Here is a 26,048-nt window from a genome sequence, read left to right as displayed (position 1 = left end):
CACACATACATGTTTGTACATCTATCCAACTATATGTTTTTAATGCTTAGAAAAATCCAGAAAGTTGGTAAGAGTCATTTTCATATAAAAATATATGAGCTTGGGATTCATTGAGCATCCGTCTGCCTTTGGCTCGGGTCATGGTCTCAGGGTCCTGGGATTGAACCCCGCCTCGGGCTCCCTGCTCAGTGGGGAGTCTGCCCCTCCCCCTGCTTGTGCTCTCTCTCTGAAATAGATAAATAAAATTAAAAAAAAAAAAAATATATATATATATGAATGAGCTTGGGAGAAAATATTTGCACATCCTTAACAACCTTAGTCATTAGGGAAATGCAGATCAAAACCACAGTGAGATTCTACCTTACATCTACTAGCATGGCTGTAATGAAAAAAAAATGGAAAATAACCAATGTGGGTGGGAATGTGGAGAAATTGGAAGTCTCATACATTGTTTGTAGGAATGTAAAATGGTGTAGCTGTTGTGAAAAACAATTTGGCAGTTCCTTAAAAAATAAACATAAAATTATCATACAACCCAGCAATTCCACTTCTGTATATACACCCAAAAGAATTGAAAACAGGGACTCCAAACACTAGTGTTTGTTTCAGCATCATTCACAATAGCCAAAAGATAGAAACAACCCAAATGTCCAGCAGATGAATGGATAAACAAAATGTGATATATGCATACAATAGAATATTATTCAACCACAAGGAATGAATTTCTGTTACATGCTACAACATGGATGAAGCTAAGTAAAATAAGCCAAATGTAAAAGGACAAACACCGTAGAGTTTCACTTACATGAAATACCTAGAATAGGCAAATTGATAGGAACATAAAGTAGATTGGGGCTTACCAGGTATTGGGGGAAGTGGGAAGTTACTGCTTAATGCATACGGCATTTTGTTTGAGACAACAGGGAAGATTTGGAAACACTCTGTGATGATGATTGCACAACATTGTGAATATAATTAATGCCAGTGAATTATGCACTTAAAAATAGTGAAAATGACATTTTATGCTATATATTTTATCACAAAAATAGTTTTAAAATACATGGGCCTACTTTAAATGAGAAGTTTAATATTAACCTGATTAACATTTGAAAATATAAAGCATTGGGAGTAAGTCGTAGGTGAAGAAATTAATAATAATATAGTCCTTTTGATTTTGTTAGATGTCATGTCTTTTGTGATTTAGCTAATTTTCAGTTTATAACTTTCTGTGTTGTAGCTTGGCTTAAGTTTCCTGCACAGTTAACATCAGAATATAGTTGAGAATTATCTGGTCTGAATGTATGGCTCAGAAGTTAAAGATGAAGAGATTGTTTAAAATGAAGAGTAAAGATGTTTATTTTAAAAGAATTAACAGGTGGTTAATGTATTAGTAACAAGGAAATTTTAGATAGTGAGACTTAACCCCACAAACAAGCAGGACAGTTACTTCAGGCTGCTCTGGATCTATCTTTATTAGCTTTTACCTAAATCCTCCTTCCTACATGATTACCAAATGTATTTTTAAAATATAGTGAATAGGCTGCAAAAAGCGGGTTATTCAGGTTTAACAGAATAATATGGTTATTTTTATTAATATTAATTTTTTTCCATCAGTTTGGGAGTTTGGATCAAAAATTAGCCCTCGCTACTCGTATTCGTGGTCATGTTCTGCCTTTAGCCTTGCAGATGTATGGCTGCCGTGTTATTCAGAAAGCGTTGGAGTCTATTTCATCTGACCAGCAGGTAATTGTAAGTTAAGACAAAATTTTTGTATTTTATTCGGTTTTTAAATTACTACTTTATTATGTTAGAATCTTAGAGTGAAACATTAAATATTTCCGCAATTAGAATAAAATACTTTAAAAAATCTGTCTCAAACAGTACATTATTAATTGTTATACAGTGGATCTTTGTTCTGTCCTCTTCATTTTCTTCAGCATCTTTTCATCTTTAAATGAAGATATTTGAGTGCCTCCTGTGTGGTAAGCAGAATGCTAAATGATGGGTATTTTTGCTACACTTGCTTATTTGATTTTCTGTAGTATCAGGAATACATTTTACTATTTCCAAAGTGTATTTGGATTGTACTTACATTTCTATCATAAGAATAAAAAAATTTTTCATTGAGTAGAGTGCTCTTTATTTTTAAGTTTTATTTTAATTCCAGTTAACACAAATGTGGAACGCTTCACGGATTTGTGTGTCATCTGTGTGCAGGCACCATGCTAATCTTTGTACCATTCCCATTTTGGTATATATGCTTCCAAAGCGAGCATAAGAATAAAAATTTTAAAACCAGTTGCATTCCTATATGCCAGTTAAAAATTATATAAAGTTCTTAAAAATTTCACTCAATAGGAAAAGTAACCTAAGAATTCTATTAACAAGATTCACAGTTTTTAAGAGGAAAGAGAACACATATAAATGGGAATATACCGTATTCTTGGATGAAAAAGTCTATTAAAATTCTAAGTTAAGAAAGGATTAATGCAATTCCAGTCATGTGCTCATGGGAATTATAACTGATCAGAATAATTTTTAAAATTACTTGAAATAGACAAGAATATTTAGAGGATGAGGATAAATGCTGATCTGCTAGCTTTTTAAAATGTGAAGCATCACTAGTGTGGCTCTTGTAGCAGATTAAGCAGACTTTAGAAATGAAATTCGTAACCCCAAATAGATACTATTTTATAATATATAACTAGTTTATGTATTAAGTGAAACTTAAAGGAAATAATTATTTCTTAAAAGGCATTGGTAATTAGTAAAATTGGAAAGAGATCACATTTGATTCTCTACCCACATACATTATTGTATAATAAAGTAAATTCCAGAATTAAAAAATAAAAACAGTAATAACATATATATGGATATGTGTGTGTTTATGTGTAAAAATTTGTGAGAAGAAAATAGTATTCTTTGGAGGAAATACTGAGTTCTAGAATAATTGGAGATATGTCACAATGGAAAGATCAACGAATTTTGATTATTGTCGACACTTACATATCTGCTCTACCATAAGTCTCAAGCTGGTTTAGATACTTTAAAGATATTTATTTTATTTTTTTTTTTTTTAAGATTTTATTTATTTATTTGACAGAGAGAGAGATAGCGAGAGCAGGAACACAAGCAGGGGGAGTGGGAGAGGGAGAAGCAGGCTTCCCGCGGAGCAGGGAGCCCAATGCGGGGCTCGATCCCAGGACCCTGGGATCATGACCTGAGCCGAAGGCAGACGCTTAACCACTGAGCCACCCAGGTGCCCATTTTAAAGATATTTTAAAGAATGTGATCTTGGGTGCCTGGGTGGCTCAGTTGGTTAAGCGTCTGTCTTCGGATCAGAGTCCTGGGATTGAGTCTTGCGTCGTCAGGCTCCCTACTCAGCAGGGAGTCTGCTTCTTCCTGTACCCCTCCCCCTTGCTCATGATATCTCTTTCTTTCTCTCTCTCAAATGAATAAATAAAATCTTTAAAAACAATGAGATTTTGCCATTTGCAATAACACGGGTGGACCTAGAAGGCATTATACTAAGTGAAATAAGTCAAAGGAAGGACAGATACCTTTGATTTCACTTACATGTGGAATCTGATAAACAGAACAAACAACAAACTCAAGAGGGGTGGTGGGTGGCAGGTGGGGGAGGCAACAGGTGAAGGGAATTAAGAGGTATAAACTTTCAGTTATAAAATTAAAAAGTCATGGAAATGAAAAATACAGCATAGGGAATATAGTCAGTAATGTAATAACGTTTTATGGTGACTATACCGTTCGTGGTGAGCAATGTGTAGTTGTATAATTGTTGAATCACTGTGTTGTACACCTGAAACTAAATCTCAGTTATACTTCAGTAATAAATAAATAATAAAGATATCTTAAATGTCTTTAATATTTGAAAATATAAATCCCTGGGAATAAGCCTTACGTGAACCTGTTAATGAATAATGGTATTTTTTGGATTCTTTCGAATATTTTATTTTGTTATTTAGTTTATAGCTAAACATCTGTGTTATATCTTGGCTTAACAGTTCCTCTAGAATTATATCAGTATGTAGTTGAGAGTTCTTTGGGTGAGAGAGACTTTAAATGTGTGTACTCCATTTCTTTACAATACTATTTCCTGTTGTACTAATAAGACACACAGATTATCGTGTGGCTACCTATATTTTTCTCTAAGGATTAAGGTGTTTGTTTAATAAATGCTTACAAATTTATTTTAAAAAATGATGATTAGTAGCTAGAAGAAAATGCAGTTAGTAAATAAACCTTACTCTAAATAAGCTTAACCTTATTAGTGAGCAAAGAAACAAATGAAAGAGGTCATTTTTGCCAGTTAAACTAACAAAAATCTAAAATTTCCCTAGAATTCATTTCCAAAGAGGCTTAGGTGGCTCAGTCAGTTAAGTGTCCCACTCTTGATTTCACTCAGGTCATGCTCTGATGGTTGTGAGATCAAGCTCCACATGGCTCCCTCTCTGCCTGCCCCTCCCCCCCACTTGCATACACTCTAAATAAGTAACAAATCTTTTAAAAACTAAAAATTTATTTTTTTGAGGTAAGGGGGGTTGCTAAGTAGAGAAAAAGTGGAGAATTCTGAATTAATTATATATATTGTCAGCTGAGAAAGATGAGTAGAAGGTGGTGTATATAGTGAAGAGAGTTGTTTAAATATGGCAAATTCAGCATCACTAGGTTACTTTTCAGTAAGTGTCATTTACATTACAATCCTGCAAAAATGTTTTGATAATACTCACCATCAGTGGCTTCTGGGGATGGCAGATTTTAAACTCTGGTATCTAAAAAATTGCAAAGAAATTTTTTAGTATACTTCTGTACTCTATTTTTAATCCTGATATCTTGCTTGATGAGGTAATTTTTTAAATGTCATCTTTTTGCAGAGTGAAATGGTAAAGGAGCTAGATGGTCATGTACTCAAATGTGTGAAAGATCAGAATGGAAACCATGTTGTGCAAAAATGTATTGAATGTGTTCAGCCACAGTCACTACAGTTCATCATTGATGCTTTCAAAGGACAAGTAAGATTGATTTTTGGCTTCTAATTAGTTAGCAGGGCATTCTTTTAGAATTTGAGTGTTAACACATTTTTCATAAGTCGCAAGTTATATAATACCCAGTACTGTCATACAAACATAGGAGACAAAACAGTAAATATACAATGATTTCTGCCTCTTCCATAGAGTACATCAATAGATAGCTTCATTTTTTTGAAGCTGAAAACTGTAGAAATAGGAGTTTAATAATACTACTTTAGGATCACAGGTCTTAGAATTATGAACCCAACAGTGTTTTCCAAATTTTTGAGAAGGAAAGGAAGGAATACTTCAGATCCTTTAGTATAAAACACAGAAAGTAAGTATCAATTTGTAACTAATACATAGTAATAAATAGCTGCTAATTACATTGTGCACTACCCTCACCTTGCAGTCTGTTTTCATTATTACATGCCCTCCATCTTCTGGTTTGGTACTTTTTGATCAAAATGTCTGTTAGCTCCTGGGGTGCCTGGGTGGCTGTCAGTTAACATCCTGTTCTTGGTTTCAGCTCAGGTCATGATCTTGAGGTTGTGGGATCGAGCCCCACATCGGGCAATGCTCAGTGTGGAGTCTGCTTCAGATTCTCTCTCCCTATCCTTCTCATTCTCTCTCTCTCTCAAATAAATAAAATCTTAAAAAAAAAAAAAAGAGGGGTGTCTGGGTGGCTCAGTCAGGCGTCTGCCTTCAGCTTGGGTTGTGATCCTGGGGTCCTGGGATCAAGACCCGCATTGATTAGGCTCCCTGCTCAGCGGAGAGCCTGCTTCTCTCTCTCCCTCTGCTGCTCCCACTGCTTGTGTGCTCAATCTCTCTCTCTCTCTCTGTCAAATAAATAAATAAAATCTTTTTTAAAAAAAAGAGCAAGAAAAGAAAATACCCGTTAGCTCCTAAATTGAGCACCCTGCTTTGCAGTCTTTACTAACAGGGTGGTGGTCTTACTGAAGGTGACTCCCCATCCTTCCATTTTAAATAAATTCAGCATGTCATCAGGAACCTGTCTGCCTCATAGAACTTTCCAAAAATGTCAGATAATGGAAATGTATTTCTTCCAATTGTTTTAAGGTGTTTGTACTTTCAACTCATCCTTATGGCTGCAGAGTGATCCAGCGCATCCTAGAGCATTGTACTGCAGAGCAGACCTTACCTATCTTAGAAGAACTCCACCAACATACAGAGCAGTTGGTACAGGTATAAATTCCCTAATAGTTTCAAATGTTTATGTATTTTTGAAAATGCTTCAAAACATAGGCAAATATTATTTATTGTTAAGTTTAGGGAAATATAATTTATTCCTAAATTAACACACTGTAGAAACACATGGACAAAAAGCCTGGTATGTTCTACTGACTATATACTGCTGAATTTTTAGAAAAAATAATTAACATCTTTTTAAAGAATAATCATTATTCTTAACGAATGACTTAAGGAAAGTAATTTTTAAATATCTATACTTAGGATCAGTATGGCAATTACGTTATTCAGCATGTACTGGAACATGGTCGACCTGAAGACAAAAGCAAAATTGTTTCTGAAATCAGAGGAAAAGTCTTAGCCCTGAGTCAACACAAATTTGCCAGGTATTGCAATATTTTCAAATTCCAAGGGTCAGTTCTTTTAACTCTTTGGGTTTTATCAGTAAACAAAGAAATGCATGTAGACTATAGCATTAGAACATAATCTTTCTTGGGGCACCTGGATGGCTCAGTGGGTTAAGTGTCTGCCTTTGCCTCAGGTCATGATCCCAGCGTCCTGGGATTTGAGTCCTGCATCGTGTTGTGGCTAACAGGGAGCCTGCTTCTCTCTCTGCCTGCCACTCCCTCTGCTTGTGCTCTTTCTCTCTCTCTCTCTGACAAATAAATAAATAAAATTTTTAAATAAATAAAATTTTGAAAATAAAAATTAAAAAAATAATAATAAACCATAACCTTTCTGAACGGTGCTTGTATTCTTATATGACAAATTGGTTTGCCCATATATATTCCATTTTTAAAGTCTGTCTTCAGAAAGTGATTTGTCTCCCCAAACCTATCAATGCAAATTCTTTTAGTGCATGTTAATGAAAATCTCAGACTTACTAATGACCTGATTTCCTCCTTTTTGAATTACAGTCATTATTTTAAGAGGCATATAATTAAACTTGAGGGTATCCAGTATGGGTTCCTCTGTGATACTAATTTCTGTTTTAAAAGTAAAGAAGGGGTAAGAGAATTACAAGAGAATACCATCTTGACTTTTACATCTTCGGATGTGTTTAGCAGATTCTTTCAAAACCAAGGATATTTTGCTATAAAGAAAAAAGTAACAGAATACAGGGCGCCTAGGTGGCACAGTTGGTTAAGCATCCGACTCTTGGTTTTGGCCGAGGTTGTGATCTGTGTCAAGATCAAGCCCCAAGTTGGTCTCCGTGTTCAGCCCGGAGTCCAGTTGGGTTTCTCTCTCCCTCTCTTTCTACCCCTCCTCCCCCTGCATGGGTATGGGCCCTCTCGCTCTCAAATAAATCTTTAAAGAAAAAAGTAACAAAATAACTTTTTGGGGGTGCCTGGGTGGCTCAGTTGGTTAGGCATCTGCCTTTGGCTCAGGTCATGATCCCGGGGTCCTGGGATCCAGCCCTGCATTGGGCTCTCTGCTCATTGGGGAGTCTGCTGCTCTCTCTCCCTCTGCCCCCCGCCTCCCTCTGAAATAAATTATCTTTTAAATAACTTTCTGTGTATATACTTAATTTTTAGCAATGTAGTAGAAAAGTGTGTTACTCATGCCTCCCGTGCTGAGAGAGCTTTACTGATTGACGAAGTTTGCTGCCAGAATGATGGTCCTCACAGTGCCTTATACACCATGATGAAGGACCAGTATGCCAATTATGTGGTTCAGAAGATGATTGATATGGCTGAACCTGCTCAGAGAAAGATAATCATGCACAAGGTAATATAGTTTATAGCACTATAGATGATTCAATTTGTGTGTCTTTCAGGCTACAATTTTAGCTTTCTAGAAATCAGTGGATAACCTTTGACAAATATAGGTATGGTGTACTGTTTCATTAAATTCCTAAAGTCTCAGTAAAATCACATTCATTTCTCATCTGTTTACCTATCTTTAGCATTGCCCATCCCTATCTTATTTAAATATATTTGGTTTGCCATAATACATGGGTTGAACATTAATTTTAAAATCTAATTAGGTTTTCTCGCTAACCCAATACATTTTCCTAAAGAGAATTTATTTTTATTTGATTGGGGTTTTTTTTTTTTTTTTTTAAACAAGCTGTTTGCTCTCTAGAATCTAATGATTCTTTTAAACTGCATTAATTTCCATGGGAAAACTGTTAAAAAGAATACTGGAAGAAATATTAAATACCCAATCTTTTTCTAAATCAGTTCATTTAAGAAACGGGACAAGGGGTGCCTTGGTGGCTCAGTTGGTTAAACGTCTGCCTTCGGCTCAGGGTATGATCCCAGGGTCCTGGGATCGAGTCCTACGTCAGGCTCCCTGCTTGGCATGGAGTCTGCTTCTCCCTCTGCGCCTCACCCTTGTCATGCTCTCTCTGTCTCACTCTCTCTCTCAAATAAATAAGTAACATCTTAAAAAAGAACTGGACATATAACTTCTTTGGACCTCTTGTCATATAAAGAGAAATGTAAGATCATAAATTTTTTTAACTTTTTAAAAATGTAATATTTCTGCTTAAAAAATATAAGACTTACAAAAATTGTCAGTCTTATTTTTAATAACTACATTATTTAACCAATGTTATTTATGACATTCGGATTGTTTCTAGTTTTTTTAACTGTCATAAGCAGTGCGTATATGAATGTCTTTGCATAATTACCTGTTTTTGTAGAATAAATTCTTAGGTGTTTCCGGAATTGCTGGTTCAAAGTATGTAAACATTTTATGTGTTGATAGATATTGCCAGGTTGCTCTCAAAAAATCTGTACACGTTTGCACATCTACCAGTATATAAAAAGAATGCCTGTTTTGTCATCATCTCATCAGTACCAGTTGTTATTCCTTATAAAATTTTTGCCAGTCTGGAGCGCCTGGGTGGCTCAGTCGGTTAAGCATCTGTCTTCGGCTCAGGTCATGATCCCAGGGTCCTTGGATCAAGCCCCACATCGGGCTCCCTGCTTAGGGGGGTGCCTGCTTCTCCCTCTCCCTCTTCCCCTCCCCTGATGTGCTCGCTCTCTCCCTCTGTCTCTCTCTCATAAATGAGTAAAATCTTAAAAAAATATTCTTTTGCCAGTCTGGGTGGAAAGATAATGATATGATTCTTTTTATTTGCATTTTTAAAAAAGTATTCGTGAGATACTGAACAATTTAAATGTATTAGCCATCACATATCTGATTGCTCATGCATGTCTTTTGCTCCATTTTTATTGAATTTTTATCCAGCAGACTTGAGCTAGAAATTTCTGCCTTCATCAACTTTTTAAGAACTTAATAGTTCACTAGTGATGCTTTCCTGCTATGTTTGGAACCCCTCTGCTATTTGCATTTGTAATAGTTTAGAAGTAGTGGTTTGTTTATTCATTGAACAATTTTGAGAGTAGAAGTTTGGAGAGATTCAGTAGAATGAACTGCTTTTGCAAACAACTTTCTTTAAAGGATTTGAATATTAAAATCCAATTATTCTTCTAAATCACCGATATTGAGGAGTGATTTTTTAAGAAACCAGAAACTAAAATAATTAAGATTTACTAAGCAGATTATTTGTTTTTCAGATTCGACCTCACATTACTACTTTGCGAAAATACACATATGGGAAGCATATACTGGCCAAGTTGGAAAAATATTATTTGAAAAATAGCCCAGATCTAGGGCCTATTGGAGGACCACCAAATGGAATGCTGTAAAGGGAAAAGAGAAAGAAGATGATATAACCATGTGAAAAGAACGTTTCTTTTGTGAATTATCAAAACACAACTCAACTATGAATCTTCAAAATTTTTTTTTAAAGCAAAACTATTTATTGACTTTATTCATCCATTTGTAAATTTTTTAAGGTTCTTGTGTATATTTGGGGGGTGGGGGTGGTGAATTATAAATTATATTCAGCCCTGAGTGGAGACCTATCAGATTGGATTGCTGGCAAAGCACAGAATGCCTGTATATGATGTAACTATCAAAAAAAAAAAAAAAAGCTGTCACATATTTTGTAAATTTTTACCTTGTAAAGTCACAAAAATAGTTTTTAAAGGAAAAAGTACAGTATTCTTTTAATAAACTGGCTTGCAGTCTGGTAGGTCTATGGACCCCATAGCACAACAGGTTTATAGAGATGTATATAGAAATATAGTCCTTATTTTTTTTTTTTGTCCTTTGTGTGAAGCCTTTTATAACTGATTAACAATCAACTGCATAAATATTAATATTTTAAAAAGAAAGTTAAGTTGTATTTTGGTAATTCACAAACTATCATGCAACTAAAAACTCGACAAGACAGACAAGAATTAAATGATTTGAGATGAAAAGAACTTATATTATTTACAGTGGATGTGATTTTAATACAAATACTGCCCTAAAACGTCTCTGGCAATGTACAGAAGTATTGTATATACTTACATATGTAATTGTTGTAAGAGGTAGAAAAAAAAAAAATCATGGTGACACTTCCATTCAGTTAAATGCACTAATTGAAAAGTTAAGTCCCTTTTTAACTTTTCAGTTTGGTTTGCAATCTGAGAAAGAGTGGAAATTTGTATATTGTTTTGCTTATAGAATTACAAGGACATGTTGAGGAAGTGTTGAGCTTTATTTTGCTTTTTCATAGTAGATTTTGAGAAAGTAGGAACCAGATAGAGGTGAAAGGGGCCACTGAAAAGTGAATTTGATAGCTCAACATTTAAGCATGACTACATATTCAGATAGCTTTTTTTGCTTCCTATAAATATATGCATTGTGTGTGTAGTAATAGATGTAAGTTTACACTTGGAAAGCAAATCTTGTTTCAATGTTTATTACAAAAGCCTTGCTAATTTAGTAGTGATGCTTCCCTTGGTTGTACAGGTGTACATTTGTAAACCTTCATGCTGTAAATGGAATTCGTTTTATCTCTTTGGGAAACATTTGCATTTTAGTGTACATTTATGTCCCTGCCCTCTTTGACCTGGCATATAGTGTTGTATAATGTAAATTTATTTCTCCAAATCGAGAGTGATTTTTTAAAAAATTTTTTATCTTTATATGGTTTCAGAAGTATGAACCAGCTTTCTTTTTATTATTGTGGGAAACATTTTCTTTTATAACATAGTTGTTGACTCTGTTAATATGGACATACTAGGATTTGGATCACTTTCAAGAAGTCAGGGTATTGTGCATAATAAGAAAGTATTGGACTGAGATATTTGGTTACCATGGAGGCCAATGCTTTTTCCATCTTATTAAATGTGATGTGACTTTTTTCTTTGTACAGAAGAGTACTGTATTTTTGAATAGCCTATTCCCAAGTAAGAGCAAATCTGTATGATAACATTTTTTTCTCTGGAAGACATAACAGTAACATGATGTACATTTACAAGCGGCCTTATGTACATTTCCCAACAATCTTTTTAAGGCAAAATTGTGACCATATGTGTATAATTAAAATCGTTTTTAATCCTTTGCCTATGAAAATATTTTGGAAAAAAAAACTTGCTTTGTATATTCAGTTTCTGAAAGATAAAGAAAGTGCTTTGTATTTTGTTGAAGTCAGTATTTTGTATAAAACCATTTATGTTGACCCACTTCTGTTTAGTGCTGAAAACTAATGAACCATGCTATCTCCTTCGATTGAACATGTAAGGGATTTTTTATTGGAAGTCTGCAGAAGAAAATCATTCTTCTGAGCACAATATTGAATATAAAGGTTTTATCACTTAGCTGTTCATATCATGAGCCTAAAAATAATGGCATAAAGTTTGGGGTGCCAGGCATACTTTTTCTTGTTTGATGTTGAGTTACTCTAGTTTTCTAACCCGACATTCCATGTTGAGTCCATTAAATCCAACCACTTGTCACTGTCCCCTCTCATCATAGTCGTACTGGTTCATCAGCATGTCCCAGTCCCAGTGGCAGTGCTTTTCCCCTTACATAGAACGCTGCTGTCTTTCACCCCATCCTACTTTGTTTTGCCAGCCTCAGAGTGTCTTGGCCCCGTGTCGAAATTTGTTTCCAGTATCAGCTCATGGTTGTGAGCTGATCATGATCCAAGTTGTTCCTGTTGGAGATTGATAAGTGACTTTCCTGGATTTGCACAGTTGAATTCCTGGTTTTCCTTTTTCCTACCCTCTGTTGGCACAGGCAGTTGCAAATTTAGAAAGCCCTGGGGGATGGCTGGGAAATGGAACCTTCTGGGGTTTTGATGTTCCCATGTATCCCAGTGTTGGCAACCCCATCTTCCCAATACTTTGGGGCCTGTTCTAGAAGAATATCTATTATTGTAGAAATTTTATGGTCTGCCATTTTGGTCCCCACCTCTCTGATTCCACCATTTAATAAGTTGGCATGGAATTTTGCTAAAATCTGAACATCACATTTCAGAATAAAGAAACTCTAATTGGGCAGAACCACTTAGACTTTACTCTTGAGTGTCTCCTTTTGATATGGATTGTTTCTGGACCAGTTTGTCTAAGTCCTGGCTCTTCTTGGTTCATATGAAATAATGTTATCTTCACTTTGTATATTATGTATAAATTAGAAAATGAAAAATGTGTGAATAACCTTGTATGAAATAAACCTGGTCTTGTGTTTTTCTCTAGCTAAAATACCCTTCTGTACCTCAATTATAATTCAGATTGCCCATTCAAGTTTACTCTGATTTAAGGAAAAGCAAATATTTTTATCACATGGATGCTAATCTGGGGCTACTGATTACTCTGATGGTATTCCTATCTTTTGATTAGTATTTAGGATCTCTGTCTAATTACATAGAGTGATTACACACTTCATAGGATTAAACTTTCAGCCTGTTTCCTTGATGATATTTCTTCAAGGTTGTTTTGAGGATTAAATTAAATCACTTACCTTTACCTGTAGGTGTTTGTTTCCTTTCCACATGAACTTCCAGAGACAGTGTTGTCTGAAGGAGAATACAGTTTGGGTTCAGGCATGGATTTGAAGTTTACCTCACGATTCACAGCCTTGTGAACTTGGGTGTGTTAAGTCGTCTCAGCCTCTGTTGCCACCTGTACCGTGGATGAGTACTATTTCGGTCATTGTTTTTAAGAACTGAGAGTATCTTAAGGTACTTAGAACCCAATCCTCAACTAATGCTAATACTATTTCCATTTTCCTCTCCCTTCTATAGCTATTCATTTTGTTTTAAGCCATACAGATAATTTGATAGAATCCAAAGCAGAGATCTACATAAAACTACGTGGGAAAAGACATGTTCATCATACACGTTTTTAATTTTATGCCAGTTTTAATTTCATCTTGTTTTGGTTCTGTTCTGAGCTGAAAGCAACCCTTCTGGAATGGTTGACCTATCCCACATCATAGAGATGAGATTAAAGGACCCTAAAAGAAAGAAATATTACATCCTCCTACCCTAGCTTACTAACCTAAGAAAAGCAAGTTTCCTAGGTGGCCTGGATGGTAGTCATTCTCTGCCCTCACTACGGATTCTCAGGAAGCCTGGGGTTGGCGGTGGACCATGGGAAAGGGCAGAGGAACCCCAGAGGAGCAGTGTTCACTGTCTACCTGACCTAGCTAGCTTTCAAGGACCGAATGAACCTCTCTGACAGGATTTGGATGCTCCCAGACAGTAAATCTGCGAACACAGGTGAGAAGCACGGAGCGCTGTGGCACCGATGCGCACCTCTAGGAGGCTGCGTGATCCTGGCCCGCTAGGCCTCAGTGTTCCCATCTGTAGTCACGTACTGTCGGGGCACTTGGGTGGCTCGGTACATTCAGCGTCTGCCTTTGGCTTGGGTCATGATCTCAGGGTCCTGGGATTGAGTCCCGAATTGGGCTCCCTGCTCGGCGGGGAGTCTGCTGCGCCCTCTCCCTCTGCCCCTCCCCCCCCAGGTGTGTGTGCTTTCTGTCCCTCAAAATCTTTTTAAAAAAAAGTGGGAATACTATCTTGGCTGCACCCAGAACCTTGCATCTGAGGAGTGCTTGATGCTAAGAACCTAAGAGAACTGCAGGACAGATCCTACAGGAAGCTCAAAATTCGCTGGAATTTTTATTTGTTATTACCTCCATATCCTGTAGACAGTTTCTCATTTCCTCTGTTTCAGTCACAGGACTTTTTTCTAAATATTCACCAGGAACTTAAACCAAATGAAATAGCCCTGTAGTTTGAAGAAAGAAATTTGCTAGGTTGAGTTTAATTCGAGTTTTCTTGGACATCAGAATATAATGGTTCAGAATCAGGACTCTGGGATTAGCCCAGATTGCAAACCTTTAGCTTTATGTCGTTAGGCAAATGGTTTTCATCTTTGAAGCCATCGTTTCTTCATGTGTAGGTAAGGGAAATGAGACCTACCTCTTAAAATTGTGAGAATTAAATGAGACCTGTGTCGTTCTGGGGCAGTGAGTGACTCCTGTTACAGTGAGTTAACGAAAGGTTGGGGGGAGGGGTTGTTTTTAATTTGCCTACATGCAGCCTCAAAACATTGGGATTGGAGCTCATTTATGTTTCTGCATATGAGCTCTTGATTCAAGTTGCAGATAAATCACTAAGGAAAGCTGTTGAAGAAAGGATTAAGGAACTTAACAGCATTTTAGTTGTTGGTACATTTAATCTTTTTTCTTGGTACTAATACAGTCCTGATGACTGCCAGGATGTTAACAATAGGGAGTTGCCCTATATCCGGGAGCAGTGGAGTGACCTGTCTGCATGATGGTCAAAGCGTGGATGTAGCGGGAACCTGGAGGGAGGGTGAAGTCGGCATTGTGGATTACAGAAAAGAATTCCCATCACAAAGGCCAAGCCCATCTCACCTCAGTCTCACCCCAGGCCTTTCATGGGAAGAAGCCCTGAAATGTTGTGTCTCAACACCTGGTGGGCCCATCTTACACCAGGGGTGGAGGGGTGGGAGCATGGAGATCACCCTGGAGGAGAGGGAGGGATGTTTGGGAGCCTTCCCCACCCCCACTTTGAAAGTCAGTTCTGACATCATCCAGGACACATTCAATTGAATAGAATGCGGTAGTTTTCACTGAAGAGAATTAGAAAAGAAGGCCAAAAATATATCTTAGAAATACATCTTAGAAATGTTTAAAATACAGTTCTTAACTCCTAGGTTAAAGAATAATCTGGAATAAACCATTTGGGCCAACTTCAAAATGAGTAACAGTGCTATATATCAAAACTTGGGGGACTTGGGCCAAAGGCTATTCAGAGAAAAATATTTAGCAAAGAAAGTCTGAAGATAATTTAAGAAGCTAGTAAGGGGCGCCTGGATGGCACAGTCGGCTTTCTGCTTGGGTCATGATCTCAAGGTTGTAAGAGCAAGCCACATGCCGGGCTCCTGGACCCATGCTCAGCACAGAGTAGGCTTCAGCTTTTCTCCCTTTCCCTCTGCCCCTCCCCCCTCCCTAAAATAAATCTTAAAAAAAAAGTAAAATTACAAAATTACAAAAAATATAGGAAGGATTAATAAACTTCACAAAAAAGGAATAGGCTTGATTGGTTAAAAACGAAAATGAGACATACTTTTGGCAAATCAGAATTTTAAAAATAGGTGAAAAACACAAACGGGGATTTATGAAATTCCAAGGTTTTTTTAAATTATAGAACATGATATAAAAAGTCTACCTATAGGGGCGCCTGGGTGGCTCAGTCAGGTGTCCTACTCGATTTTGGCTCAGGTCATAATCTCAGGGTGGGGATATCGAGCCCTGTGTTGGGCTCTGCGATCAGTGGGGAGTCTGTTTAAGATTCTCTCTCCCTCTGCCCCTCCCCCTGCTCACTCTCTCAAATAAATAAATCTTTTTAAAAACAAGTCTACCAAGCCTACCTATAAATTAAAAATCAAATTTTCTATGGAAATACAAAGTTCCAGAATTAAGGAATAATAGAAAACATAGACTAATAACTATAAAAGTAAGAAGCTAGTCAAAAGAATAAAGTTGAAGGAAGGTCTCTCACATTGCCTGATGTCAAAACTTTTTACAAACCTACAGTAATCAAAACAGTGTTTGGATGTTAATTACACATTGTGATCATTTTGCAATATATACAAATAATCATGCATGTTATATGCCTAAAACTAATGTTATATTTCAATTATACCTCAATTTTTTATTAAAAAAATATGTGGTACTAGCATAAAGACAGACACACAGACCAATAGGATAGAACAGAGAGCCCAGAAATAAGCCCTTGCATATAGGGTCAAATATCTTCAACATGAGTGCCTAGACCATTCAATAGGGAAAGTAGATGTCAGGAAAATAGGATATCCTCTTGCAAAAGAATGAAATTGGACACTTACCTTACACCAAATACAAAAAATAGCTGTAAATGGATTGAAGACCTAAAATGAAAGACCTAAAACTATAAAACGCCTAGAAGAAAACATGAGAAAACTTCATGGCTTTGGATTTGGCAATGATTTTTTGCATATGACACCAAAAGCACATCACATGCAACGAAGCAAAATGAGATTACATCTGACTTAAAAAAATCTGTGCATCAAAGGGAATAATCAGAGTGAAAAGGCAACCCACAGAATGGGAGGAAATCTTTGCAAATCATGTATCTGATAAGGGGTTAATATCCAGAACATATAAAGAACCATGATTCAAGAAGAAGAAAAAGAATCTGATTTTAAAAAGGGCAAAGTGAATTTCTCTGAAGATGTTATATGCAAAGATCTACAAGCTTTTGAAAAGATGCTTAATATCACTAATCTTTAGGTAAATGCAAATCAAACCACAGTGGGATATTACTCATGGCTTCGATGAAACAGACAACAGCAAGGGTTAGAATGTACAGAAACTGGAACCCTTGTGCACTGCTGGGAACATCAAATGTCACGTATCTACCCAAAGGTGCAGCTGTTATTGAAAACCGTTTGGGGGTTACTCAAAAAAATTAAAAATCGAATTACCATATGACCCAACAATCCCACTTCCGGGTGTATATATTCAAAAGAATTGAAAGTAGGATTTCAAAGAGATATTTGCATACCCATGTTCGTAGCAGCATTGTTCACAATAGCTAAAAGGTAGAAACAATCCAAGTGTCCATCAAGAGATGAATGAATAAATAAAACGTTGTCCATACATATAATGGAACATTGTTCAGCCTTAAAAAGAAAGGAAGTTTTGACACATGCTGCAACATGAATAAACTTGACATGTGAAACCACAAAAAGACATACTGTCTGATTCCCCTTATATGAGGTTATTTAAAGTAGTTAAAATTATAGAAACAGAACAGTGGTTTCCAGGGACTGGAGGAGGGGTAAATGAAGAGTTGCTGTTTAATGGGTATAGAGTTTTACTTTGCAAGATGAAAAAGTTCTGGATATCTGCTGCGTAACAATGTGAATTACTACTGAACTGTACACCTAAAAATGGTTAAGATAGCAAAAAAAGAAAAGGAAGGGAGGGAGGGAGGAAGGGAAAGAAAGAAAAGAAAAAAGGCAGTCGAAGATATATAAGGTCATGAGCCCAGGCTGTTTAAGGGACAAGTTATGTAAATCTTCTTTTTTAGGATTTTATGTATTCATTTCAGACAGGGAGAGCATGAATGGGGGGGGGCGTAGAGGGAGAGGGAGAAGCAGGCTCCCCACTGAGCTGGGAGCCCAACATGGGGCTCGGTCCCAGGACCCGGAGACCATGACCTGAGCTGAAGTCAGACACTTAACCATCTGAGCCCACCCAGGCACCTCAAGTTCTGTAAATCTTTAAGGAACATATAATACCTAGTTTATATAAATTTTACGGAGCATGGAAAACGATGAAAATTTCCCGAGTTATTCTACAAAACTGTAACGACCTTGAAAAAACCCAAACTATAGTGCACACAAATAGCCCATAAACATGGGCTATTTTCATATATGCATATAAATGCAAGACTCCTAATATGTATATCAGTTGAATCCAATGTGATTGTATTCATGTATTATGAGATTAAAAGGCAGTCTTAACATATTGCCCAACCATCATGCTCCTATGTATTTACCCAAATGAGTTGAAAACTTAGGTCCACACAAAAGACTGCACACAGATTATGTTTATAGCAGCTTTGATCATAATTGCCCAAACTTCGAAGCAAACAAGATGTCCTTCAGCAGGTGAGTGGATAAGCAAACGGATACATCCAGACAATGGAATATTATTCAGAGAGAAAAAGAAATGAGCTATCAGACCGTGAGAAGACATGGAAGAAGCTTAAATGCATATTGCTCAGCGAAAGAAGTCAATCTGAAAAGTCTCAATACCATATGATTCCAACTACATGACATTCTGGAAAAGGCAAAACTATGGAGACAGTAAAAAGATCAGGAGTTGCCAAGAGTTGGGGGGAGGTAGGAAGGGATCAGTACCTGGGGCAGAGGGGATTTTTAAAAATTTCCCCACAGTGTGGTTATGACCCGGGGAGAAAACAAACTGTCCAAATCAAGGAAGGCCCTTTCCAGTCTCTACCGAGGTCAGTTTTGATCCTGAAATCATGAGCTGGTACCAGAAGCAGTAACAGCAAGGTGTTAAGTGATTTGCATATATTATCACATTCCCCCCAGAACAACTGTATTAGGATGGGACTAGTCTCTCCCTCTCTCTCTCTCTCTCTGTGTACACACACACACACACACACACACACATATTTTTAAAGATCTGATTTATTTATTTGAGAGAGAGTGAGCGAGAGAGCACAAGCTCGGAGGGGAGGGAGAGACAGAGGGAGAAGCGGGTTCCCTGGGATCATGACCTGAACTGAAGGCAGACACTTAACCCACTGAGCCATCCAGGTGACCCCCCCTTTTTTTTTTAAGATTTTATTTGAGAGCAAGAGCTAGAGAGAGAAGAGAGTGTGTGCTTGTGCACGCACCAGCGGGGGCGGGGGGAGGGGGAGCAGACGGAGAGGGACAACCAGACTCCCCACTGAGCAGGGAGCCCGATCCCAGGACCTGGAGATCATGACCTGAGCCGAAGGCAGGCAGACGCTCAACTGACTGAGTCACCCAGGTGCCCCAGGAAGGGAGTAGTCTTACATGCCTTTTACAGATGACAAAGCTGAGGCTTCGAGGGCTTGTCTGACTTGTCCAGGGAGGCAGGGCCAGAGCGCACCTGCGGTCTCAGGCCAGAGCCAACACGCTTCGATGCTGTGCAGAGGCTCTTGGACGTCAGCCTCCTGCAGGGCCCACGAGGTGGCAGATGTGCTGGAAATGCATGCACTTCACGAGTCGTGGCTTTAGCTGGTCACAGCCCTGATGGGATGGGGGTCCAGGGTTGCTAGCTCTTCTGATTCTGCTAGAAAATCAGAAGTCGGGATTCTCATATGCAATTTCCTTATGGAAATCTCTCCTTTTTAAAAAACACGGTGAGGGCAAAACATTTCTACAAGCCAGTGCAGCCCTGGGGGCTGTTTGCCACCTCTGCCTAATACAGTCCCCGTAACGGAATGCAAAGGCGCCTTCACATCTGTGGGGTGAATTTGCCATGCGTACGTGCACACGTACCTGCATCCACATCCCAACGTGCCTTTCACAGCCTGGCTGCTGTGAGCTCCTTCCCCTTCAGAGCCCACCCCACAGGCTCCCCTGAGGCCTGAGAATGCCTCACTTCTCTGCTAGCTCTGTTTACCAGGCCTGGGGCCAAGTGAAGTGCTAAGTGTTGTGTGCGCATTCTCTCCTGTAGTCACGACAATCTGAGTTCAGGAGGCTTAAGCACCTCGGCCCAGGTCGCAGGGGAGAGGGCTGCGAAGCTGAGGTTCTACCTACCTCTCCCAGGCCCACTGTCGCATCCTCAGCATCACTCACATGCAGGCCCCGTGTGCCAGGCACCGTGCTAAACCCTTCACGGTGCTTCTCTCTTTTAATCCTCACCACAACTCTCTGAGTAGGTACTAGTAGTAGGGGAGCAAATCAAAGCACAGAGAGGCTCACTTACTGGCTCGAGGTCACACAGCTAAGGCAATGCTAAGAATGCGTCTCGTCGCTAGCTGAGACGGTGGGGGTGGCTGGGACGGACGTGGTGTGCAGCTTCCCTGTGCGAGGAACACCAGCACCTGAGCCTCTTGCCGACGGTGCGCTGAGTCAGGGAAAGGCCAGGTCGCTGGGAAGCAGGGACAGGCGGCTGTGGGCCGGAGACAAGCAGCCCCACCCCAGGAAGTGGCTCCGTGTGAATCAGTCTGACGACACCTGGGAGGGCGAGGCTGGCGTTGGCTCACCTGCCTGAGAGCTTCCGGTCCGAGCCTCCAGCAAAGGCTGCTCCGGAGGTGGCCGGGCAGCAGGGCAGCTCTGGACACGTTTTATCAAATGAAGGAGCATCAGTCCACCTTCCTCCAAAAAAAAAAAAACGCTCATAAACAAAGAGTCCGTGGGTCTCCTTAGGGTGGTGGGATGGGCAGCATCAGGTGATAAACACAATCATCCCCCAAGGGGAAGGCTTTAGGGAAGTAACTTTGATGTGGATGTGTAAATGCCGATGATATTTACAAAGGACGTATTTATTCTCTTTTTCTCCTGCTAACATTCTAGCAAATATCAGAGGCAATTTAGATGGGCCTGGAAACTATACATCAGAAATGGACAGGTGGTGTGGGGCTACGGCAGGGGGTGGGGATGGCAACAGAGAAGCAGCACAGAGAAGTTGAGTACACTCACCATACCCCCCGCAACCCCTGCTTCAGGCTACCTGAGCCCAGAAGTGCAAACAGATCCCAAGTAAGTTACGGAGTTCTCGCTAGCCATGAAAACAAACATGCAAGTGCTTGGAAGTAACGAAACCTTCCCCTGGCCTTTCACTCTTCAAGGGTCCCCACGGACTCAAGCAGAGCTGCGCTGCAGACTGGGGTGAGGGCTTCCTGTGGAGCCCCCTTGGCATGCCTGCCACCCCATGAGAGTGGTCCCAGCCGCATGAGCAGAGCAGAGGGACCGCATGGGCTTCAGCCTCTGAAAACACCCCATCACTCCAACAACCTCTCATCAAGACTTCTTTTGCGGGGGCGGCTGGGTGGCTCAGTGGTTAAGCGTCTGCCTTAGGTCATGATCCCAGGGTCCTGGGATCGAGCCCCACATCGGGCTCCCTGCTCCGTAGGAAGCCTGCTTCTCCCTCTCCCACTCCCCCTGCTTGTGTTCCCTCTCTCACTGTCTCTCTCTGTCAAATAAATAAAATATTAAAAAAAAAAAAAAAGACTTCTTTTGGGGACAGAGGTTGTTAGGTGACATGAGTCAAATCCAGAATGTAATACAGTCCAGGACTGGGGAGCTAGTGGGGTCACCCCCCCCCACCCTGGGCACTTACTGGCAGCACCTTCAGAACCGTCCCTCTCCCACCTCCCCACACACAACTGTCCTCCCCACACTCTCTTGGGTCACGTGCAGAAGGCCAGATTGACCAGTGTATTGTCAGAGTTAGATTCCCCGGCGAGGGGTAGAAAATCCGGGACAACCGTGTCTGAAGAAACGCAGCAGTCTAGCTCTCCATCACGCACACAGCTGCAAGGGCAGTCCCAGGCTGGTGTGCTGCATCCCTGGCTGGGGACCCACGCTCCTTCCAACCTGGTCCTCTGCCATGCACGGTCTCTGTTCTCAAGTTCACTTCATGTCCAAGATGACTGCTCCAGCTGCATCCATCATATCTGCATGCCAGCCAGGAGGAATGAAAACGGGAAAGGAAAAGAACCTGTTCCTCCCTTTGACACTTCCCTCAACGTATGTACACCATCTCTGCTCCTGTCCCACGGGCAAAATCCTCATCAGGCAGCGACATATAGTTGTAAGTGATGGTGCGAAGGATAGTCTTTATTTCGAATGGCCAAGAGGCCATTTGAAATGTAGGGGTGGTTTTACTGAAAAAAGGCGAAGAAAACAAATATGGGGAGTAACCAGGAGTATCTGCCCAAGTAGCCAGCAATAAAAGGCTTCAGTAAGACGTGTCGTAACAGTAGAGCCATTCAAAATCAAATGACAATGAGATTTTTTACTTGCTTCAGATTGGCAAAATATAAAATGTCCAATAAATGCCAAGTTATACAGAAGATGTGGAAAAATGGGAACTCTCATAACTCCTGCTGAGAGTATAAATTGCTATGGACCCTTTTGGAGAGCAATTTGAGCAATTAGAGAATTTAGAGCAATTCCTAAGAAGCTGAATATAGTTGTACCTAAAACCCAGCTGTATCTACTTTTAGAGAAAGTCTCCCATGCACTGGAGGAGAAAGGTACAAGAATCGACTGCAACATTGTATATAACATTGAAAAACTGGAAACAACCAAATGTCCATGGATAAACAAACTGTGATATATACATACAATAAATGATGACACAGCCATTAAGGTAAGTGACCCAGAGCCACATGTATCAACGTGGATAAATCTCAAAACAAATTGAGAAGACTCAATGGAATCTATAATGTTTCATTTCATACAAAAATAATAAAAGAAAAAAGATCATGTTAAGACTTGATAAACAGTAGTAGTTGCATAGGTGTTTATCATTATCTTGGGGGGTAGGTATTGCAAGTGAGGTGGAGTTTTTTTGCATTCCTTTTTATTGTAAAATATACATAATGTAAAATTTACCATTAAAAAAAGATTTTATTTATTTGACAGAGAGACAGCGAGCACAAGCAGGGGGAGCGGCAGGCAGAGGGAGAAGCAAACTTCTTGCTGAGCAGGGAGCCTAATGCAGGACTCGATCCCAGGGCCCTGGGATCATGACCCGAGCCCAAGGCAGACACTTAACGGACTGAGCCACCCAGGCTCTCTCTCTCTATAGATCTATATATAGATCTATATATCTAAAATTAAAAAACTGATTAATACAGAGTAAACTTAAAAATTCTCCTACACTGTCCCCATCCCATTTTCCTCCCCTAGAGGAAATTTTTTTTACATACATAGTCAATGAACATTACACACGTTTTTGTTTTTAAAAAATTGTGGCCATACCATATAAAGATCACCCTTTTTTTTTTTAAGATTTTATCCATTTATTTGACAGAGAAAGAAACACAGTGAGAAAGGGAACACAAGCAGGGGCAGAGGGAGAGGGAGAAGCAGGCTTCCCACAGAGCAGGGAGCCTGATGCGGGGCTCGATCCCAGGACCCTGGGACCATGACCTGAGCTGAAGGCAGACGCTTAACGACTGAGCCACCCAGGCGCCCCTAAAGATCACTCTTTAACTTGCTTTTTTTCCATCTAAAAATAGGCTTTGAAAAATGTTGCTTGTCAGGACTTAAACACCTGCTTTATTTTATTTTTTATTTTTATTTTTATTTTTTTAAAGATTTTTATTTTATTTATTTATTTGACCGAGAGAGACACAGCGAGAGAGGGAACACAAGCAGAGGGAGTGGGAGAGAGAGAAGCAGGCTTCCCGCCGAGCAGGGAGCCCGATGTGGGGCTCGATCCCAGGACCCTGGGATCATGACCTGAGCCGAAGGCAGACGCTTAACGACTGAGCCACCCAGGCGCCCCAACACCTGCTTTATTTTAAAAACTGTTGTATAGGGGCGCCTGGGTGGCTCAGTCAGTTAAGCATTAAGCCTGTGCCTTGGGCTCAGGTCCCCATCCCAGATCCCCTGCACCCCATCCCTGCTCAGCGGGGAGTCTGCTTCTCCCTCTGCCCCTCCCCCTGCTCGTGCGCTCTCTCACTCTCTCAAATAAATAAATAAAATCTTTTTTTAAAAATAAAAAGTGTTGTATAGTTTTCCACAGGGTGGGAATACTCACATTTATTTCACTTTTCCTTTACCAGTGAGCATTCAGGCATGTCTGTTTGGACAGTAGTGAAAACACTTGGGAAGAGTAAGCTCGCTGAGCGGAAGGCTAAGTGCATTTTCAGGGTTGACAGAGGTGCACTTGCCTGAGGATGCCTGTGCCGGGTCTGACGCCTACCGCAGCGAAGGGCAGCCCTGCGCCCAGGGCCCCACACACCCCAGCCGTGGCAGTGTGCGTTTCTCCCATAATGAAGCCCTGGGTGCCCAGGGGAAGAATGAGAGAAATAGGGTGGGGGAGACACTGGCCCTGCCTTTCTGGAACTTTCTTTCTCTTAGTGGGAAAAGGAAGAAACATTTAAGGCAGTTAGGGATTCACCAGGGATGATCCTGAACATATTTAATAACCCGTGTTAGGAACACAAATCAGGATGAGGACCCTGCCTTGGTACCTCCAGATGGGAGGCTAGAGGCCCCCTGCTCAGACAGATATTAACACTTCAGTGGCGTGATTTATGAAGGTCTTGGAGGAGGTGGGGGTGGGTCCCGAGGCAGGGGGCTGCTGTACTCACAGCAGGGATGGACGGCCATACCTGTGCATACGGGCTGATGTCACTGTGGCATTCCAAAGGCCTGTAGCTCTGAGACAGCTTTCAAGGAAAAGGCTAGTTTGCTGACTTTGGGCTGGAGGAGAAGCAAGCAGGCCAGGGGGCAGCTGGGCCAAAGGTGAGCCCTGACCCCCTACTTCCCTTCTTTCTGTCCATGCCTCCTTGGGGCCCCTCTGTTGGGTCCCTCCTCTTGCTGGTCTGTCCAAAGAAATCCACATTGACCTGGGGCAAAAGTACTGTTGGAAAGAAACACTAAACTGGTGATTTTTGAAAAGACTCCATCAACCCCGCCCCCCACCCTGCCCCACCCCAACTTTCTCTATTTTGTGCAGTAGGGAAAAGCAAGATTCCAAACTGACCTATTTTTCCTCCACATTGGGTTGAAAGGACTAAAGAATGAACTTCAGACCCATGGAGGCAGACCCCCCCTGGAGACACGGCCTTTCCACTAAAAGGGCTTTTTAACTCACCAGGACTCCCTGAGTTCCCAGAGAGACCTGGCCTGGTGCCATGCTATTGGATGATCCATGATACCAAGGCACTCAGGGACCCCACATTAGGCCCCCAAGACCCTGATGAGGATCTATCATCCTCCAAAGACAGATCTTGGGAAACAGACCCCAAAATGGGGAGCTGCCCAAGGTCACACAGGTATTCAGAGCAGGGACAAAAATAGGGCTGAGTGCTGTTGGGGGGCATCATGTTTTAGTGCTCTGATCGGGGGAGTGTGGCTGAGATGGGGAGGCAGGAGGCTGCGTAGCTCTGGACAAGCCTGCTGGGTGGGTGGAGAACCCAGGGCCCACAGCAGATTGTTCAGGCCTGCTTGTATAACCAAGACCCAGGAATGTTTAAATCATATAAAGAGAAACTCGGGGGACTGCTGAGAGGCCAAGACACTTCAGGAGACCTTCTTGGTTCCCAGTTCAGGCCAACTGAGGCTGTCCTTGCCCACTGGCCCGGAGAAGATGGGTGAGGAAGACGCCATCTTGGGTCTCCAGGTCCAGGTACGAAGGTCATTGGGCACCATCTCTACCGCCTACCAGATTGCAGGCAGGGCTGGCAGTTCTTCCCCTTTTCTCTCACGGCCATCTGTGCTACACCCACAGGCCTTCCATAGCCTTTTTGCACAGAGGTGCTTGATGGGTGTTGGACACGCTAGGGGTCAGGGCCTCTTAGGGAATCAGGAAGGAGCAGTGGTGCTCCTCAGATCTGCAGGCCAGAGGAGGTCCGACCTGGGAAGAAAGACCTTTATTTTTCCATTTAGCTGAGAGGATGAAGAGAGAGGGCAATCTTCTATAGAAAGACACAGAAAACGTTTTGGGTTTTTTTTTTGTTGTTGTTGTTGTTGTTTTGTTTTTCTTTTACAGCCAGTCCTGAGCATGTCCTGCCGTTCAAAGTAAGGCGCCAAGTTTTCAGCACTTTCTGGAGTGCTGGCAGAAGGCGAGGGCATGTGGGAACCTGTCCTTGGGGAAGTGGGGACGCAGGGACCCCTTCCGAAGCCGGAGGAGAGGAGTGGGGGGAGGGCTCCATCGGTTTAAGGCCCCATCACCTCGAGGCCCCGCACAGCCTGGAAAGTG

General features: G+C 40.6%; 1 protein-coding gene, 1 long non-coding RNA gene and 1 other non-coding gene across 9 annotated transcripts in view; 1 reads left to right on the top strand and 2 right to left on the bottom strand.

Moving 5' to 3' along the window:
* Positions 1 to 12,787, top strand: part of PUM2 (pumilio RNA binding family member 2) — a 95,831-nt gene extending 83,044 nt beyond the window's left edge. For 5 of the 7 annotated variants that reach the window (XM_078056006.1, XM_078056008.1, XM_078056004.1 and 2 more), the window contains 6 exons: positions 1,615 to 1,749; positions 4,896 to 5,033; positions 6,111 to 6,236; positions 6,504 to 6,625; positions 7,775 to 7,967; positions 9,767 to 12,787. In XM_078056006.1, the coding sequence (XP_077912132.1) occupies positions 1,615 to 1,749; positions 4,896 to 5,033; positions 6,111 to 6,236; positions 6,504 to 6,625; positions 7,775 to 7,967; positions 9,767 to 9,898 (846 nt within the window). In that variant the 3' untranslated portion in view covers positions 9,899 to 12,787. The remainder of the gene's footprint in view (positions 1 to 1,614; positions 1,750 to 4,895; positions 5,034 to 6,110; positions 6,237 to 6,503; positions 6,626 to 7,774; positions 7,968 to 9,766) is intronic. The other 2 variants (XM_036112902.2, XM_078056005.1) reach the window with 1 other exon arrangement.
* Positions 4 to 20,225, bottom strand: LOC144379193 (uncharacterized). The gene is made up of 6 exons (XR_013441608.1): positions 20,091 to 20,225; positions 19,269 to 19,451; positions 14,223 to 14,317; positions 13,053 to 13,207; positions 4,752 to 4,793; positions 4 to 226 (listed from the first exon to the last, which is right to left on the bottom strand). It is a non-coding gene; the product is annotated as an uncharacterized LOC144379193 (long non-coding RNA).
* LOC118548934 (U6 spliceosomal RNA) lies at positions 2,173 to 2,276 on the bottom strand. Its single transcript, XR_004923810.1, has one exon. It is a non-coding gene; the product is annotated as a U6 spliceosomal RNA (small nuclear RNA).
* Positions 20,226 to 26,048: the final 5,823 nt, after the last annotated feature.

This window comes from Halichoerus grypus, chromosome 10 (assembly GCF_964656455.1).
Source record: "Halichoerus grypus chromosome 10, mHalGry1.hap1.1, whole genome shotgun sequence".
Lineage (NCBI taxonomy): Eukaryota > Metazoa > Chordata > Mammalia > Carnivora > Phocidae > Halichoerus > Halichoerus grypus.
The sequence above is the reverse complement of the archived record's forward strand: the minus strand, read 5'-3'. Positions and strand labels throughout refer to the sequence as shown.